Source organism: Lepidochelys kempii, chromosome 13 (genome assembly GCF_965140285.1).
Source record: "Lepidochelys kempii isolate rLepKem1 chromosome 13, rLepKem1.hap1, whole genome shotgun sequence".
NCBI classification, from domain to species: Eukaryota; Metazoa; Chordata; order Testudines; family Cheloniidae; genus Lepidochelys; species Lepidochelys kempii.
Window position 1 is genome coordinate 26,506,411 of NC_136392.1, and position 20,255 is coordinate 26,526,665.

Here is a 20,255-nt window from a genome sequence, read left to right on the forward strand (position 1 = left end):
AGCCGACCTGGCAGGTGCTGCTAGGGGAGAAACTTTCCGAATGTGCAAGCAGTGCGCACACCTAATTGGAATCAATATGAGCAATCACTCGAAGAAGAATCTCATTAGGTGATCAGCCCAGACGTGAAGTGCTAAATCATAGCAAAGAATGTAATTACATAGCTAATTGAAATTAGACTAATTATAATGTCACTAATTAGACTGAATCTAATTAATTAGTTGCCATCTCTAGTATAGACTAATGCACCTCAATCCTGGACTGCAACACCCCTCTCCGATTTTAGTCTTGCGTGTCTTCATCTTCACTTCTCATCCCATATGCACTTTGTCTGCCACACCCCTAGTATTCTGGTCTTGGGTCACTCTTGAGGAGACTCAGTTGCGTCAGTTTGTACCAAACCAGGTGGTGATGTACAAGAAAAACAAAAAAGGGCAACTAGACCCACTAAAATATCATTTTTTCACTTCATTTTTATAAATAAAGATCTAAGGAGCAGAGGCTTCATCACAGAAACATCAGCAAAACCTCATGTCATGGCAAATGTTGATAAAGATGAGGGCTACATCCAAGGCTCTTTCTACATTACAAAAGTTACCATATTTAAGTACAGATTAGTACCATAAACTCTGGCTGTGATCCCACTGGGAGACTGAGATTCAACCCTGGGGAGATTCTTATACTAAAGCTTTGTTCCTTAGTAGATTTTTCCCCCTCCTGTCCACTCAGGCAAGAAGAAATTATAAACAGTTGGGTCACAATCATATTTCACCTTGGTCACTTCTGTAGTGTAGAGCCAAGGTGAATGACAGTTCATTTAATCCTATCTCCCCCCCACCAATGCCTTGCCCCTTTCCTCCAAGCAGCCCAGTGACCTAGATCTTGCTTCTTCGGACCATCATTCTCACTATGCTCTAGGCACAGGATCCAGGTACAGCACTAAACTTTAAATAAAATAATTCCTAAAAGTCAGGACATGGGACATCTGGCTGTGATGAAACCAATCATAAAACCCACAATAATGTGATCACACTGCTGAGTTCCTTTGAGATTAACCATGGCAGAACCGTTCCTAGAAGTGAACTGACAACAAACCAACCTTACAGCTTCCACTGTAAAGGGAACATGTAATTACAAACTTAAGTTTCATATCAGGAAAGGAAATGATGACAGGAAGACCAGCTCTTGAAGTACTTTTATAAAAGTATTTGACTTTCTGAGATACTTTTACAGTTACCTGAGTATTTAAAATTACAGTTCAAGGAAAATTCAACAATGGAATTTCAGTACAGTATTTTACAATCCAGTGCTGCTGATCCTAGTTCATATACTAGTTCACTAGAGCACATATTTACAAACTATGATTCTGAAAGAAAATGAAAAGCCACCACACACACACAAAAACAGGAAGGGGGGCTGGAGATACCAACGGAGTGGAAGATGTTTAGATTACAAATCCAGTGCAGAATGTTAGGAAAACATGAAACAAATAAATGGTGGGTTATACCACAGTTTGCTTTTTTGTCATATATTAAAAACTGCAATATATTTGGTCACAAATTATTTTTTCTTTTACACAAATCAACTGGATAAATTAAAAAAAAATATATAAAAAATTTTATACTTAGAGCCCTACCAAATTCATGGCCATGATAAAAACCCATCACAGACAGTGAAATCTTGTCTCCCCAACCTCCCCCCAGCCCACAGTGAAATCTGGTCTTGTGTGTGCTTTTACCTTACACTAAACAGATTTCACAGGTGAGACCAGTGTTTCTCAAATTGGGAGTCCTGACCCAAAAGGGAGTTGCGGGGGGGGGGGTCATAAGGCTATTTTATGGGGGTTGCTGTATTGCCACCCTTACTTCTGCACTACCTTCAGAGCTGGGTGGCTGGAGAGTGGTGGCTGTTGGCTGGGTGCCCAGCTCTGAAGGCAGCGCCCTGCCAGCAGCAGGGCAGAAGTAAGGGTGGCAATGCCACATCATACCACCTTTACTTCTGTCCTGCTGCCGTCAGAGGGGGGCAGCTGGAGAGTGGCATCTGCTGACTGAGGTCCCAGCTCAGTAGGCAGCACCGCAGAAGTAAGCGTAGCAATACCATACCAGGCCATCCTTACTTCTGCGCTGCTGCTGGCAGCGGCTCTGTCTACAGAGCTGGGCTCCTGGCCAGCAGCGGCTGCTCTCTGGATGCCCAGCTCTGAAGGCTGCGCTGCCACCGGCAGCAGAGCAGATATAAGGGTAGCAGTACCGCAACCCCCTCTACAATAACATTGCGACCCCCCCCCAACTCCTTTTTGGGTCAGGCCCCCTACAATTACAACACCATGAAAATTCAGATTTAAATAGCTGAAATCATAAAATTTATAATTTTAAAAATCCTGTGACTGAAATTGACCAAAATGGACCGTAAATTTGGTAGGCCCTATTTATACTGCAGCAAATTTTAAGTCATGACTCTTTTACGACACATTTCATTAATATGTTAACATTTTCTGAACTACCCAGAAATACCAGACTGTGTTAGCGGTAACAATTTTGATCCACTGAACTTATGTTAATCAAAATTAACATCTTCATAAAGCCAAATCCTAAATAGCGTTATTGTAAATCTCACGTAACTGGATCCACTGACATTCTCACGTGCATACAGTATAGACAAAGTATCAGTTTACTGCAATTTACAGGCTGCTAAATCAACTTAAGGAAGGCAGATACATGTTCATTAATCTCTACCAAAGATCACTTGGAGTCCAAAGTCACTCTGCCCATCACATGGTGTGCCAAACCGTGTGCTTGCACACATGATGGTTTCCCCAGATCCCCGTAAAGAGCAGAAGAGAGCATTAGTTGCTCGTATTAATTCCTTTTTATTTCAACAAAACATGCTGTAAAAAATTAACAGATCTGTTAGCATTTACAATGCTTACAAAGCAGAATGTATTTTAAAAGCAATTTTTAGTATGGTTTTCATAAATATTGCTAATTTAAACATTTACTATAAACCTATTTTTAAATGTTAACATTTTGGCCAAAATTCAATATTTCATTTTACAGATTAATTTTTCAGTGAAATATTTCTTATTTGCAATATTTTATAACATGACTTCTGGTGCTTGGGATATCCAGCCCCCTTTCCCCTTCCCTAATACAGCAGTAAAGACATATAAACATGCCATTTAAATTAAAGGAAGAAATGGAGTAAGTGAGACCCCGGACTGCAAAAATATATACAAGCATTTACCTTTTTCCTGAACTAAACATTTCAACCATAAAAATATTAAACAGCCTCACCCTATAGAACTAGGGCTATGGCTATTTCAACTATAACTATTCTTTATTTTAAAAATATAGGGCAGAAAGCCTTCTGGGTGATATTTATACATTAATATATCTAGGTCCCTACATGAAACATGAATCATTATGCAGAACACAAAAACTATTTTCCATAGCTTAATCTCCCATTATCTCACTTAATCTAATCTTTCTCGTAAATATGTTAGATAACTAGGCTTCATTGTAAGAATCATCAACAGAAAATATTTATCAGGCTTTTGTTCCATGAGCCATATGTTGCAAGATATTCATCAGATGTTTTGGGAGTTGGCAGACATTCCTCCAGATAAGATAAAGTCAGTTCACTTCTCATCCACCAGGGAAAAGATAAAAGTGGGTCAATTTCTCGAAAACCAGCAACATGTTTACATGCATTTCTTGGACTATGCATGGCAAAAAAAGTAAAAACACTAGAGGTCTAAGCCATTCCCCCTTCTTACAAGCACATGCTGAGGAACAACTGATCCCTTTGCATGACCTGGTACAGAAAAGCCCTCACAATAAATGTTAAGAAACATTTTCTTCCCAGATGGAAGTTCGATTGGACAGTGCCCATCTGTCCTCTTCCAACTCTAATATTAGTAGCCTTCCAAAGGGCACTGTGACACTCTGGAGGCAGAAGCAGGTATGCATTAACATGCACTACTGCCGTTTCAAGCGTCATCTCTCTTCCCATAGTTAGAAACTCATCCCATTGAAGTTTAATCAACCGGAGGAAGGAAGGCCAGGGAGAGAGCTGACCATATACAGAAAGTGCATTAATTCCAAAAGAGGAAGTATAATGTAAAATACTATTGTATGCTGTTAGAAAATTGTAATACTAATAGATAACAGGAAGTGAAAGGTGTTATCCGTCCAAATCAGAAAGAATACACACACTACAGAAGTTACTGCTCAGAAGCAACTCAGGGCCGAGTTAGTCTGAACACATTAGTTCTAACCTCTACGGAGTTACTGAATTTACTGATATATCAACATTTGGACGTCTGCAATCCTTGACTAAACTTTCTAGGACTGACTATTTCTTAGCCAATTATAGCACATCAGTTCTCCACTAAAATTATAAAGCAATACAATTTTGAGGCTGCTTTATAGCCATGTTTTAGAATCCAGTTACATGGTATACCTCTTCCTGACAACAGGATAAAATCCTAGAAGAAAACTATTTGATTGGGCACTTAACAGCAACATCAAGTCTACTTTCCATTAACGCATTTGATAAGAAACAGCAATCTGCAAATGTATTCAGTGCATTTACTTGAAATCCCAGATGGTCTCATCTTTTGCAAAATGAGTGTTGAAGTACCACAGTGTTAATATTGTATCTGACATTAAGTGTGTGTATTATATGGAAATGGATCAAAATTCTTCTGAGATAGGAGAGGGAGCTCAAACATGGCAACAACCTCAGACAGGTTATCATGCCAGAATTAACAGGATTTAAAAAACAAAACAAGGTATACTCTGGACATGTGCAGTAGTTCTACACCCCCCTTAGCAATGATCTGAATCAAAATGAAATGTGAACAAGCTCCAGGAGGGGAAAAAACAAACAAACAGTCAGGCCACACTTGAGTAAGACACAACAGCCAAGCAATGGATCTGCTCATAGTACCCAGAAGCTGGCTACAAGCTGGCTCTAATAACACTGTTGTAAAGAGGCTTATGAGGATGCTGCAGCATTGCACTTCCCAGTGCATCAGTAGCAAAAGAAATGCTACTAAAAAGGAAAGACAGAGCCCAGTTTTTAAAAAACGGTCATTAAGGAGGACACATTCTAATTAATGAATTGTGAAACAAAGCAGAGCTGAGAGCTGTATTAAATCTCTAGTTAGGTCACATTTCATTTGTAGATGAATAATTTGCTGATTTGATTTCTGGAAGGGCTCTGTAGAAATCCAGAGTTAGTGGGGATAAAGTCTCAGGATAACATCCATTTACTTACACACTAGTAATTGTTTAAATAAATCCTAGTCAAGTTTACTTTACAATGAGATGTGCAACAAGCAGAGGAAGAGAAGAACATACATCACACAAGTTCATGTTCTTCGGGGTGCAAATTCACACATGTGATTACTCTTGCCCAAATCCTTCTGTTTCTTCAATTGCAAATAATAATTTTTCCTTCAACTGCTCATAACTCTTGTAGGGTGGCAGGTCCAAGCGATTGAAACTGAAAATAAAAATTAAACAACTTCTAAAAAAGAATTTAAAAAAATTAAAACACAACAAAACCAATCATTTTACTAACAGATGCACCTTGAACATAAATCCAGGGTACTCAACTCCCCACTATCCAGAGTAGAAATCACACTTATTACACAGCTATTTATTTTATATTTAGATGGAGAAAGAAAAAAAATCCACTGATAGCCTGGGTCTACACATTTTCAAAAGGTGACCAGTGATTTCACATGTCCCTATTTTTGGGTGCAAATCTTGACACACTTGAAAGAGATTGGATTTCCAGAAGTGTGGTGCACTTATCCATTGACTAAAAATCTGATCCCTTTAAAGTGTTAAGCTGGGCACCCAAAATCATTAGTCACTTTTAAAAGTGTATGCACTGGTAATATTACTCTACTTAAAACTGCTTATTTTTTTCCCCCTGAGAAAAATGAAAATGGCTGAAGGAAAGGGTCTACCAAAGAGAGTAAGTTGCATCTTTTCTGTTTTTATTTTTTTAAGTCAAAGGGGAAATTTTCTAATATAAATGCATTGTGATTGATGGAATGAGACCAGATTAATGCTGACTTTTTTGGAAGTAAGTTTATATGCAATTTTTAAATTAAGTTACACAATAGCTGTGTAGTCTAGTTGTGCAGCTGTAGAATTTGCAGAGACAACTACCCCTTGCCACAGTATATTTGTCTGACTTTCAACTTTAAATTAAATACATTTTTGTGAAAATAACCTTGAAAATGCGACTCACGTATAAAAGAGAAGCAGTATTCTCTCCCTCAATTTGCAGACAGCAGCTTTGTGAGGTTTCAATTGACCTTTATCTCAATGATATGTCGATTCTAAAATTGGCATCTATATGTTTCAATGTCCACACTCAACTATTTCACCACTAAACATTTTAGCAGGAATATAAAGCTAAAATGCTTACCCAATCCCGAACTGCCTCCCCATGCCTTTACAGGCAGAGAATTTAAATATCATAACAAACAGATCCTCATGATTTATTCACAGTATTTCAAAAAAAATAAATGAAGCTGCCATAGAATTTTCTGTATGCTGTACGACAATGCCACAGAATATGGAGACCATGCTGTACGTTAAAGACAGGTTCTGGCTGTTGAAAGGTTCAAGTTATTTTGGAGTGAATAAGGGCAGGATTCTAACAATATATAATAATCAACTAAACTTTAAAGTCATGAAAAATTTGAGCTTCTCTTGATGCAGGAAGGAACAAATTTAGTATGTTAAAATGGCAACAGTCAGACTGTGCTGGCATTCAATCATCTTTATATAAGATTTACCACAGTAGGAAACAATTCCAGAGACCCTTACAGCTTTCGAAACTGGCAACTAATTGAGACATTCCTTTGGCCAGATGTTTATGTAACCACACTAACAGCATGACACTGTCTCCTGATAGTGACTGCACCACATAGACAGAGTTACGGGTCCTTGCCTCTGTGCTAACAGATTTTGTCTTTTAGCTCAAGCAGTAGAAGCTCATGCTTTTAGATCTGGAGGTTCCGGGTTCAATGACTGCAGGTGACTTGCCCAAGGATATTCTTACAAAAGACAGCTGGCTATGAGCTAAGATTAAAGCTTTATTTATAGAAAGTGCAGTTACAAAGAAAAAAATTGGTATATAAGAAACAACTTGAAGTCAGAAAAAGAAAAGGAGTACTTGTGGCACCTTAGAGACTAACCAATTTATTTGAGCATAAGCTTTCGTGAGCTACAGCTCACTTCATCGCATGAAGTGAGCTGTAGCTCACGAAAGCTTATGCTCAAATAAACTGTTTAGTCTCTAAGGTGCCACAAGTACTCCTTTTCTTTTTGCGAATACAGACTAACACGGCTGTTACTCTGAAACTTGAAGTCAGAGTTACAGCTATTCATAATTTCTGACTATCCTGGCTCCATTTTGTGTCAATACTTTATTTTTACTGAAACATCTATCTCAGCTGTAGAGCACTAGTCCAATGTATCCCCCATACCACACCCCAAAAAGCAGTCTCAATATCATTTGTGCCCTCCCTGCCATACTCCAAAGCATTTATACATTTCATGCAATATAAATACTTGACTCCTAACATGTCCATCAAAACATGCCAAGCACCAAACTATCAACTGAGGCACAACCAGTGCCGGAAGAAATGCTTTCTATCTGGATCTAGCTGTAGAAGGAAAATAACTAGGATTATGTGATGCTCATCATAGAATATAAGGGTTGGAAGGGACCTCAGGAGGTCATCTAGTCCAACCCCCTGCTCAAAGCAGAACCAATCCCCAACTAAATCATCCCAGCCACGGCTTTGTCAAGCCTGACCTTAAAAACCTCTTAGGAAGGAGATTCTACCACCTCCCTAGATAATCCATTCCAGTGCTTCACCACCCTCTAGTGAAAAAGTTTTTCCTAATATCCAACCTAGACTTGAGACCATTACTCCTTGTTCTGTCATCTGGTACCACTGAGAACAGTCTAGATACATTCTCTTTGGAACCCCCTTTCAGGTAGTTGAAAGCAGCTATCAACCCCCCCCCCCCCCCCATTCTTCTTGTCTGCACACTAAATAATCCCAGTTCCCTCAGCCTTCTCCTCATAAGTCATGTGCTCCAGCCCCCTAATCATTTTTGTTGCCCTCCGCTGGACTCTTTCCAATTTTCCCACATCCTTCTTGAAGTGTGGGGTCAGTTTCCTTTTACAGGCAGTTCCACTTTTGCAGAGGGTATTGTTTGCTACAGCTGGCCAGAAAAACAAATGGAGGGCAATAAATATGTAAATCAAGTTAAAAAAATAAATGGTTGATTACCCACTGGAAACAAATATGTGGATCACTAAGGTTTAGAGTACGAACTATAAAATTGTTTTGGTTCTATACTAAACTACGATTCAGTTCAAAATGATTATCCATACTTAAGGCTCGACTCCAAAAGGTCCTGGGCATTCTCCACTTTCGCTAAAGCTAATGTAGGATTTGCAGAATACAGGGTGATTATGGCTGTAAAGCAGATTCCAGGCCAGAGTTAATTTTTCTTTGTAATCTCTGGACCCCTATATATTTGAGCATCACTTATGCTTAGAGTCCCAAAATAAACTGTTGCTATATTAACCCTTGCTAAAATATTAAAGTAGTCTAACAAAGGATTATTAGAAGGACAATAATATTCTAATCTAACGAGTACTCACCAAGTATGACTTCTGGGTAACCAGTTTTCTTTTCCAACTTTTTCAATACAAAACTTTTGGGGTCCATTGCTCCCTGCAATAAAAATCAAGTATTTTAAAGTGATACCCATATTTGCAACTGGCATGAGAAAGTGTGGGACATAGCTAGCTTTCCTTAATGCAGTAGATAATATTCTACACATCAAATCTAAAGCACCCCAAAAAGACAAGATTATCTTTACTGGCAATAGAAGAATAAAGAAGTCTGCCTTCAATCACTCATCTCCAGCCAGATCAAACCATTTACATGGTGAAGTGCACAAACTTAAAGAAATGGTTTTGAAGGCAGTCTGGGAGCACTCGAGATCAGTGTATGTTTTTCTCCACCCTGCCATGGTTGAAATATAATGGGGAATTATGAGAATAGCTAGTGAAATGTATTTGATTTGATTCATTACAAAAAAGCTGTTCATAAACAATCACAAAATACAATTTGTCCTTTTAAAAAATGAGCTAATACATTAGAAGGATTATTCTACATACCCATGAGGTCAGCAAATCCTCCAACTGGTAATCTGCATGTTCCTGTAACAAACTGCAATAGTCGCATTCTCTTCTCATTGTCTATTTCTTTCACAAACTGAAAGGGAACGAATATAAAACAGATATGTAGGTGCGCCTTCTACACACAATTATTTTCACAAAGAACATCTATGACCATAAATTAACCAATTAGTTATATTACTGTGAAAATCCTCTGGAGCAGTAATAGTATGCATTAATAAAGTCTCTCTCAGCACCTTACAAAGTTAGGGAAGCATTATGATCCCCATTTCACAAATAAGGCACTGAATAGAGAGGTTAAATTACTTGCCCGAAAGAACATGAGTTAGGTGAAGAGGAACATAAAAAGTTACATGTTATGTTACATTTAAGTTACTTGGTTTCTTTATTCAGAATTAAGAACATGTTAGGTTTCTGTCTGCATAAGTGACTACCAGAATTTTCTTTGGAGCGCATCAAGATAGCTCCTAAATATTTTTATTTTAGGAAAGACAGAAAATAGGTTTCTGAAAAATATTCTAAAATACTAACTGTCCAAAAGGTGATCATCATTTAATACTACACCGTTCTAATCTTCATTTTGAAGATCAGACACTCAGTATCCAACATTTGACATGCTAACGTCTGAAAGATCGGCTTTCTACTGGTGTAACAGGAAACATACCCTTCCTGGGACTATATTCCCATGTTGGTGGCAGTATTAATATACTGGGGGAGGAGGGAAGAGAGCAGAATGTAATTTTGATAACAGAAAAATTAAACTCCGGTTGAATAACTAAGCTGTAGTGCCTATTGCCAACAGCCAAACATCTAGTTCTCCAAGGGTCATGGCAGTCATAAGGGAATTAATGTCTCCAGAACCTGCAGGAAAATATGTATTTCCAGGCTTGCTGTATGCAGGGACTGACAGTAGCATCACTAATGCTCTGTCTCCATTTCAGATTCACACTTTGTAATAAAGCCCAGGGGACGCAGAGGGACAGCTGGGCAGGATACTGGAGTACCTTTAGTGCTTTGGGGTTCAGAATGGTCAGTAGCGCCAGTCACTAGCTGCCCCTACAAGGCAGGTTTTTACTCCTAAATTGAGGAAACCTGTTAACAAGTCTCTCTGATCTTAGGTCCATCCCAGCAGAAGTTGTGAAATACTTTATCATAAAGCTGAAAACCATCAGCACTGCTAGGGCAACTACTTCTTCACACCTTATGGCCATTTCTTTCTTTTAGCAGGTAGCATGTTTTCCTGATCTGTGTAGGGCTTTATTAATAAGATGCATGATAGAAGGGTGGGTTTTGCTGCAAGTTCTTAGATAGAAAGAAAGGCTACTTACTTTCTCCTAACTGTTGTTCTGAGTTGTGTTGCATATGTCCATTACACTGTAGGCATCTGCACTGGTGCTGGAGAATTTTCCCCAGCAATACCCACTGGGCAGCCCTGCCCACTGCTCAGCTCCTCAGAGGGCAGAAAAGCCTCATCCCTCCTCCAGTTCCTTTGCTCTAGAATCCAGTGGTAGACTCTGATGCACTGGGGTAGAAGGGTGGGTCGTGTAACAGACACATGCAACACATTTAGAAAAACAGCAGTCACAAGAAGGTCACTAACTGCTTTTTCTTCTTTGAGTGCTTACATATGTCCATTACATTGTAGGTGACTCCCAAGCTGTTACCTCAGGAGGTGGGGCTCCAAGTCTCATCAGAAGAGGGACTGTAGGACTGCCTTGCCTACGTCTGGATCTTTCCTTGAAGCAACAGTCTGGAATGTCTGGTAAAAGTACAGACCGAGGACCATGCTGTTGCTCTACAAACGTCTGCAGGAAATGGGGTAAACTGTTCCAGAAAGGCAGGAAAGGGCCAGATGGATCCAGGTCAACTGGCACGCTGTCCTCAAATGAGTCAAATCTGCTATTTTGAGGACTGGGGATGCCTTTACCTGAGGAAAAGGCAGGCATCTGCTGCCTCCTCTGTGATCTTTTCCTCTTCTTAGGTTGGTCTGCCTGATGGTAATATTGCTGTCTAGGCTGGTATAGAGGATGATATAGTGTCCTTTTCATTGTGGGGGTGTAGAGTCCCAAGCACTTCAGAACTATTCTTATCAGAGAATCATAGAAATGCAGGCCTGGAAGGGACCTCAAGAGGTCATCTAGTCCAGTCCCCTGCACTGAGGCAGGACCACCTATTATCTAGCCCATCCCCTGACAGGGGTTTGTCTAACCTGATCTTAAAAACATCCAATGACAGAGATTCAACAACCTTCCTAGGTAATCCATTCCAGTGCTTAACTGCCCTGACAGTTTCCTAATGTCTAATTTAAATCTCCCATGCTGCAATTAAAGGCAATTACTTCTTTCCTGTTCTCAGTGAATAAGGAGAACAATTTATCACCCTCTTCTTTAGAGCAACCCTTTAGGTACTTCCCCCCTCAGTCTTCTCTTCTTCTGACTAAAGAAACCCAGTGTTTTCAATTTTTCCACATAGGTCATGTTTTCTAGACCTTTAATCATTGTTGTTGTTCTTCTCCGGACTTTTTCCAATCTGTCCACATCTTTTCTGAAGTGTGGTGCCCAGAACTGGACACAATACTCCAGTTGAGATCTTAACAGTGTTGAGTAGAGTGGAAGAATTACTTCTCATGTCTTGCTTCCAACACTCCCACAAATGCATCCCAGAATGATGTTTGCTTTTTTTGCAAGTGTTGATTCTCATTTTGTTTATGATCCACTATAACCCCAGATTCTTCTCTGCAGTACTCCTTCCTAGGCAGTCATTTTCCATTTTGTATTTGTGCAATCAATTCTTCCTTCCTAAGTGTACTACTTTGCATTTGTCCCAACTGAATTTTAGCCTATTTATTTCAGACTATTTCTCCAGTTTGTCATCATATAGAATTCCAATCCTGTTCTCCAAAGTGCCTGTAACCCCTCCTAGAACCGCAAACTTTATAAGTGCACTCTTTATGCCATTGTCCAAATCATTCATGAAGATACTGAATAGAACAAGACCTAGGACAGATCCCTGTGGGACCCCACTTGATATGACCTTTCAACGTGACAGTGAACTAAAACAGTACAACTGTCCAACCAATCGTGCACTCACCATATAGTAGTTTCATCTAGGCAAATTTCCCTAGTTTGCTTATGAGAAGGTCATGAGAGACAGTAGCAAAAACCTTAAGAAAATTGAGATATATCACATCAACTGCTTCGCCCCCCATCTACAAGGTTTGTTACTCTGTCAAGGAAAGATATTAGGTTGGCGTGACATGATTTGTTCTTGACAAATTCATGTTGACTGTTATTTATCACCTTATTATCTTCTAGGTGCTTACAAATTAATTGTTTATTTGCTCCATAATCTTTCCAGGTACTGAAGTTAAGCTGACAGGTCTATATTTCCCTGGGTTGTCCTTATTCCTACTTTATAGATAGGTACTATATTTGCCCTTTTCCAGTCATCTGGGATCTCTGCAGTCCTCCATGAGTTCTCAACAATTGCTAATGGCTCAGAGATCTCTTCAGTCAGTTTCTTAAGTATTCCAGGATGTATTTTGTCTGGCACTGCCAACTTGAAGACATCTAACTTGTCTAAGTACAGTAATTCTTAACTTGTTCTTTCCCAGATTTAGCCTTAGAAACTATCCCATTTACACTGATGTTTACTATGTTATTCGTCTGATCACTGCTAATCTTTTTGCTGAAAACAAACAAAAAAGGCATTTAACACTTCAGCCATTGCTGTGTTCTCTATTTCTATGGAGTGCTTTAGAGTGTGCAGTCTTATCTGTTCTGGAAAAGAACAAGGCACACCTTTCTAAGGGGAAGCCCCTTAATCGTTGGTTGCACCTCTACTGGGATTCCCAAGAATTGCATCATTACATCCGTTGCCATAGACTGAGAAGTGTGCAGCACTGAATAAGCTATGAGGCAATCCTCAGCCATGAGTGACTGAAACTGCTCCCTTGAATCTTCAGGCAGCTTGGTGACTAAACAGGATATGGCTTCCTACTTGGAGAAGTCATACTGCAACAATCAGGTGTGACAGTTGGCAATCTGAAGTTATAGATTTCCTTGGAATAAATTTTTCCGCCAAAAACACCAAGCTTTTTAGTGTCTGTCTTGGGGTGACCTAGCACAGCTCTGACAAATTTTCTCATTCATTATGGATCCATCTAAAAAGTCAGGAGTGGATGTAGATAGAACTGCTCAAATCCTGGGATGGAACCTGGTATTTTCGTTCTGCTTGTCTGACAACCGGAGAATGGAGGAAGGTGTCAGCCAGATCATTTTGTCTGGCTGCATGATAGCCTAACATAAAAAACATAAGAACGAACACACTGGATCAGACTAATGATCCACCTAGCCCAGTCTCCTGTCTTCTGTCCGTGGCCAATGCCAGGTGCTTCAGAGGGAATGAACAGAACAGGCAATTGAGTGATCCACCCTGTCGTCCACTCCCAGCTTCTGGTAGTCAGAGGCTAGGAGTTGCATCCCTGACCATCTTGACAAATAGCCATCGATGGAACTATTCACCATGAACTTGTCTAATTTGTTTTTTGAACGCCATTATAGTTTTGGCTTTCGCAATATCCCCTGACAATGAGTTCCACAGGTTGACTGTGTTGTGTGAAGTACTTCCTTCTGTTAATTTTAAACCTGCTGCTTAATAATTTTCATTGGATGACCCCTAGTATTTGTGTTATATGACGGGGTAAGCAACACTTCCTTATTCACTTTCCCCACAGCAGTTATGATTTCATAGACCTCTGTCATATTCCCCCTTAGTCGTCTCTTTTCTAAGCTGAACAGCCAGTCTTTTTACTCTCTCTCGTCATATGGAAGCTGTTCCATCCCCATAACCAAATTTGTTGCCCTTCTTTATACTTTTTTCAATTCTAATATCTTTTTTTTTGATGGGGTGACCAGAACTGCATGCAGTACTTAAGGTGTGGGTGTACCACGGATTTATATGGTGGCATTAAGATAATTACTGTCCTATCCATCCCTTTCCCAGTGGTTCCATCATTCTGTTAGTTTATTTGATTGCCACCGCACATTGAGCAGACGTTTTCAGAGAGCCAACCATGCTCTCTTTCTTGAGTGGTAACAACTAATTTAGACTCCATCTTTTTGTATGTATAGTTGGGATTATGTTTTCCAATGTGCATTACTTTGCACAAATAAAGTGGAACTGGACCTATTATGGTAGCACAGACTTGCTTTGTGATTTTGGTTTTTACTCATCGTGCTGTAGCATCGTCCCACTCCTTCTGTAATTCTTACTTTTAAAGATAAAGGAAAAATCAACCACAAACCTGCCAAAACCACATAATGTGTTTGCTGGTCCTGGTGTAGTGCCGATAGATGGTGTGTCTCTGCCAGTCATTCAAGTCAATCTCTTGCATTCCGCATAAAAGCACCTTTTTCGGGGGAGAATATAGAAGTATAAGCTAATATTTTGTTTCAATGGCTTCTATAGAGTGGCAGCAAAGGACATCTGTGCTTGCACTTGGAAACACCTACTATGACTGTATATTCACTTTTTATTTTAAAGTAGCTGCTTGCTTCCACCTATCAATAAGCAGTAATGCTGGTGACCTCACAGACACAGAGCTTTATTCAGACCTACTATAGGAAAGGGTAATCTCTGATTATGAAGAAACCAGACAGAATGGGATAATCTTCCCTAATGAAAAGATGAACAACTGCCTGTTTTTGGACCTCAAATATAGAGCTCGGTTAAAAGAAATATTAAAAATGACTACCCAGTGTGAACAGTAACACTGCTCTCTTCTGTGTATATAACTTCTCCATATTTTTGTTTTTAAATAAAAAATGCTTCCTGGGGGAAATGTATTAACCAAAGAAACTGTTTAGGAAAAATTTTCACCACTAACCAACAGTTTCTTCAACAATCACACAGCTCTGTTTTGCAAATTGAGGGCTGGATTCCCATTGAGTCTTGTTCACTTTAATTGCAACCGTACTTACCCATACCCAAATAAGTCCCTCACCTCTAGTTCCTTGGCATCAAAGTACTGCAAGTACTGCTGTGGAAGAATTTCATTGAAGCCTTCAAAGAAAGCTTGTGTCTGTTCTTCAACACCTCGGGAAAGTCTCCATTCTGCTACCAACCTGGAAAAGGAAGAAGATAAGGTAATCTGTCATTTAAACTGTCCCAAGCTGCCCAGATCCACATTTCTTTTGTTAGCCCACTTTGTGATGAACTGTGAACTATGTTAAAGAGTATTATGGAAAGTTCTGAGGACCAAACACCACATAATTTGTAACCTTATCTCAATACAGTGCAAACCAGCATTGAAGTGAAAGTTAAAACCTTTCATTTCTGACCATTCCGCTAAGAAAAAGCTTACATGATCAAAGAGAAGGCGGTATCTATCCAGCGATTATACTAATGAGTGCACAGCAGTCCCCAGGTATTCAAGAAAAAAGCAAAAAACTGTATTTTTGTCCAATATTCTCCCCAGAAATCTCAGTCATTAACCATGAAAAGGGAAAAACTAGGTCAAGTTGTACTGGTGAAGATAATGAGGACTGCTAGCTTACCAAGAAACGACTATGTCCATTTGGAAAGTTCCATATTTGTGTCTGTTAATCATGAAACTTTGCTCTGTGTCAGAAATTCCACTCTCCATAAATAAAAGGGTGAAAAGCAGGCAGGAGACCCGGAGAACCTGAACCCAGGGAGAAGCAGATATTATGCTGAATTCAAGCCTAACCTGGAGAATTGGAGTCTAGAGGAGAGAAGGCTAATTTCGGATATCAATCCTAGCAACTCAGGAGACAAAGCAGGGTACAGAGGAAGAGACAGAGAAGTGGGAGTGCAATAGGAATCCAAGCTTTACCTGGGCTGCTGGAAGCTAGAAGAGAAGGGTTTTTTTTTTGCAGATTCTGTTCAGGGGTTTTTCTATTAATATCTTCCAAAATATAAAAGTGTTCCCTATCTAATGTGTTACCCTTTGTGTGACTTGGTGTTATTTATTTAGAAATGTTCGACACTATCACAGCTCAGTCATGTAATTATACCAAGACCTGCCAACCAACAGTAATCTTAATAGAATAAATCATTTAGAAATGAAAAAATGAGATTGAGTTTATTCTCTGCCTCCAATACACATCACTGGTGTAAGGTATTATTTCAGAAAGTCCATATCTGTAAGGAGGGTTTTCGTACTACAGCAAATTTGGAGGAATTGACTTCAATATTAACAAGTTCACTTGGCCCATACACTCCTGCATTCCCTTTGCTAGTATTCAACATAACAGTGTCTTTTTCAAATAAAGAATCCCTCCCACCCAACACAGCTTCAGAATGTTCCTGTGGTGAAGTCAATCTCATATTTACCACCATGTTTTCCAGACCTCTGACTGTGACATCACAAAATAAGCATTTTGACTGCACTACAGGTGCAACTAACAGACAACTGGCTGAGAACAGAACTTCTAAACATATTTTTGATAAACAGACAATAAGAAAGAAACATTAAAAAACACATGACATGTAAACAAAAGTTTTAAATCTGACAGTATAAAAGTGGTAGGCTAGTATCTCAGTAGACTCTGAAATGGTTTATAATCTAACGTTCAGATTTTTGACTACCAGAGCATATTGGACATTAAGCTTGAACATCTTCAGTATAAAAGTGGCTCTTCAGCTTCTTTTAAAAGTCACTTTTCAGAAACAACATCCAGAACAGTCACTTGCTGCTAACATTATGAGTTGTTCATTTAAAGTATTTCTGTGGGCTTTAAATTATGTAGCTAGACAAATTCAATTCCTGCTTTAACTAGGGAAAGAAATAGATGGAGGTAAAGGAATAGATTAAAAAAAACTTCATTTGTTCTTACCTAATATATTCGTCTTTATTTTCTTCTGTGACCAGAATGTTGCTACCATTAGGTTTCAAATCATGGCTCTTTATTTCGCCTAGAATTTCTTTATCCACTGAGAAATACATTTCCAAGCCACATTCTTCAATATTGTTTTCTCTGCAAGAAGCAAACACCACGTATTGTAAAGAACTGCAAAGAAATCCTGTGCCAATTAGATGAGGTTTTTAATCAAGAGTCTTATTAAATAAACTTTTTTGGAGTTCATGACTCAAGTTAAGAATCACTTTTGACTACTTTCCAATAAAAGCTATGTCTCTAATGCTACATGTACACTTTTCTACTTGTACAATGTGTGCAGGCTAAACAGTAATTTAGTTGGATGGCTTTGCATCAGCAACACATGCCCTCTCATGATTACAAGGATCGTTTATTGTTATTTCCCTCTTGTAGGTCTTTCAGCAGGGCTTTTCTGCCATTTTCAGCTTATGCAGAGTGAAGTACTTGATATCTGGAGTTAACGTGATCGTACTGTATCAAAAAATGCATCCCTGCATTCCCCCCCTTTAGCTGATGATGATATACCAAGCTGATTTTATGATGGAACTTTTGACTTTAAAGCTGATAAATATATAAGCTCTAGTGATTATACTTCCTTTCTAAGCCTCAGTTTCATGGGTACCTTGCTCAAACCCCAATTACTAGCTAAAGTTCCCTTCACTCAGTCTTAAACTGCTAAGCCACTGGGCCTTTCTGTGGTGACTCTGCAGGTGTGGGACTGACTTCTTTATGAAACCTGTCTCAATCAATTTCTCCCTAGTTTTAAATATAGCTCAGTGTCACAGAATCATAGGAATGTAGGACTGGAAGGAACTTCAAGGGGTCTTCCAGTCCAGTCCCCTGCACTCAAGTAGAACTAAGTAAGTATTGTCTTTTTATTAAAATTTATTATTCCAAAAAGTGTTTTTAAGTTTGACCCTTAAAATACTTGTAATTATTGTTTCCTACTCCCAGTTTCCATTTCCTTCATTTTAAAGAGACTCCTCCCTGTTTTTATTTGTTAAGTTTATAAGGCGTTTTAAAACTACATTCTTCATATTATTTTATTATAAAATAAAGCATCTTGAGTGCTCCAGCAATGCAGATGCTTTATAAATAATAACTACAATCCTATAGTTTTTGCTACTGATGACATCCACAGGGCCCATTTTTCTCTTATATTTACATTATTATGGATCAGCTCCTTGTTAATCATCAGGTTGAATCTAGCTTTCCATTTTTTGGCGTTATTTTCAAATCTTCCTCCACTTTCCCCAGAAAGTAATTAATCTTACTGAAATTTTTAATATTACACCTCAATCAAGAATAGAGTTTTTTCTGGAAGTTTGCTTAAAAAAAATCTTAAAGTTATGATGTTTTCTAAATACACCTGAAGTTTTATAACTTGTTTTTACTCAACTTTCCAAAATGACTTGGGCCAACAAACTCTAAATTTGTTTTGTCTCCCTTGCAGGGGAGAAGGGCCCTTCAAGGTAGGGGAAAACTATGAGGTACGGGTGCATAGAGCATGGACAGGATATTGAGAGGGCATAGATGGGAGAGAAAAGAGGTGAAAGGTCATGGGGTCAAAGGAGGGGGTGCAAGGAAGCAGAGGAGTCAAGGATACGAAGAGGCAGAGGGGTTTTAATCAAGTTTAACTTTGAAGTGCTTTAAATGCTTTAGAAATACTTTTTTTTTTTTTTTTTTTTACACACTATGGAGCATATTTTTTTGAAAGTTTTATGAGACAAGTAGAATTTGGATGGGGTGACTGATGAAGGATTAGATGGAAGTGAGGATAAGTTGAGATCCACTAACTGTTCATTTCAGACATCCTAATACTTGGCCTATTTTTGGTTTTGTTTTTTCATAAAAAGAAAAGTAATACTGGGCTTGGGTATTAGCTGATTCCACTGAAACACCTTTTACATTAACTTACACTGAAGATGTTTTTTTTAAAATATTGAATCTACTGTTAGGGAAACAATATTTGATTATCTATTCAGACATTTCTATTTCCAACAATGTGTAAGACTGCTTATGCTCAGATTAATTCAATGGGAAAACAAGCAGAAACAGAATTCTAGTTTATGCAATATTTAGTGAATTATGGAGGACAGTTAACCTTAGCATTACCGAACTACTGAACATGTAGGTTGGAATTATAGTAAAATGCAAGAAGTTCAGTGCTGGTCTGCAATTTATACAGTTCTGTTATTCAAAATCTGTCTGCAAAACATTTCAAATTTACATCTAAATTACACAAATAAAATGAAACATCAAAAACATCTGGATTTTTATTTAAAGAACGAATTAGAAAGTTAGAAACTCACTTTACCCAGATGAGAGAGTTGTAAAACTCTGGATCAACAGATTCTAAATCCTTGAGTCCTGTCGGCTTGTTTAGGATACGCTTATAGAATGGCAAAGAGAAACCTGTATCTATGAATCTCACATGGAACAAAGCCTAAAAAACATGAAAACAGACCAGGAATGATCCAAAGGATGCTTGGTTACCTAATATTCCAGTATAGTGTATCAAATAAACCCTGGAGCCCAAAGGTGTTGTAAGATGTTCTGTAATACCATCACTACTAATGGCACACCTCAAAATGTGATCTGAATGTATTAGCTGTTACAGCCAGCCATCTGGCAACAAAGCACTAAATAGTTCATCTCTTGATTTGAAACAACTGCTGTGTTTTAAACTAACCATTTAAAAATAAACACACACTATGGTGGATGAGCACTGATTATCTGAACTTACCATGGCAATAAATCTGCCAATAAAACGGAAGTATTTCAGGTGGTCTGGATTAATGTAAGAAGCTGGGTTTATCTGTAAGCAGTAGTTATCCTTCCCTGCATATTCAAACAGGCAATACATTGGATTCAACACTTCATGTGACAACAGAAAGAACCATTCCCTGAAACCACACAAAAAACAAAAAAATCATGAAGACTTCAAAAGAAAATGGGATGACATTAGAAAGTATCCTTGCTACTACATATGCTAAAAATTATTTTAGGGATTGGCTGGTGCTCAACTGGTAAAACTGGCCTGTCCAGAAAATTATTAAGTTACCAATTGCTAACAGACAGTAGGTGTCAGTACGCTACATGGTTTACTA

The 20,255-nt window shown here is 38.6% G+C and overlaps 1 protein-coding gene across 9 annotated transcripts in view; it reads right to left on the reverse strand.

Moving 5' to 3' along the window:
- Positions 1-1,181: 1,181 nt before the first annotated feature.
- Positions 1,182-20,255, reverse strand: part of ITCH (itchy E3 ubiquitin protein ligase) — a 116,967-nt gene continuing 97,893 nt past the window's right edge. For 7 of the 9 annotated variants that reach the window (XM_073309885.2, XM_073309879.2, XM_073309876.2 and 4 more), the window contains 8 exons: positions 19,892-20,051; positions 19,458-19,591; positions 17,104-17,244; positions 15,249-15,369; positions 14,550-14,654; positions 9,224-9,320; positions 8,702-8,774; positions 1,182-5,503 (listed from right to left, as the gene is read on the reverse strand). In XM_073309885.2, coding sequence (XP_073165986.1) covers positions 5,404-5,503; positions 8,702-8,774; positions 9,224-9,320; positions 14,550-14,654; positions 15,249-15,369; positions 17,104-17,244; positions 19,458-19,591; positions 19,892-20,051 — 931 coding nt within the window. In that variant the 3' untranslated portion in view covers positions 1,182-5,403. The remainder of the gene's footprint in view (positions 5,504-8,701; positions 8,775-9,223; positions 9,321-14,549; positions 14,655-15,248; positions 15,370-17,103; positions 17,245-19,457; positions 19,592-19,891; positions 20,052-20,255) is intronic. The other 2 variants (XM_073309878.2, XM_073309877.2) reach the window with 2 other exon arrangements.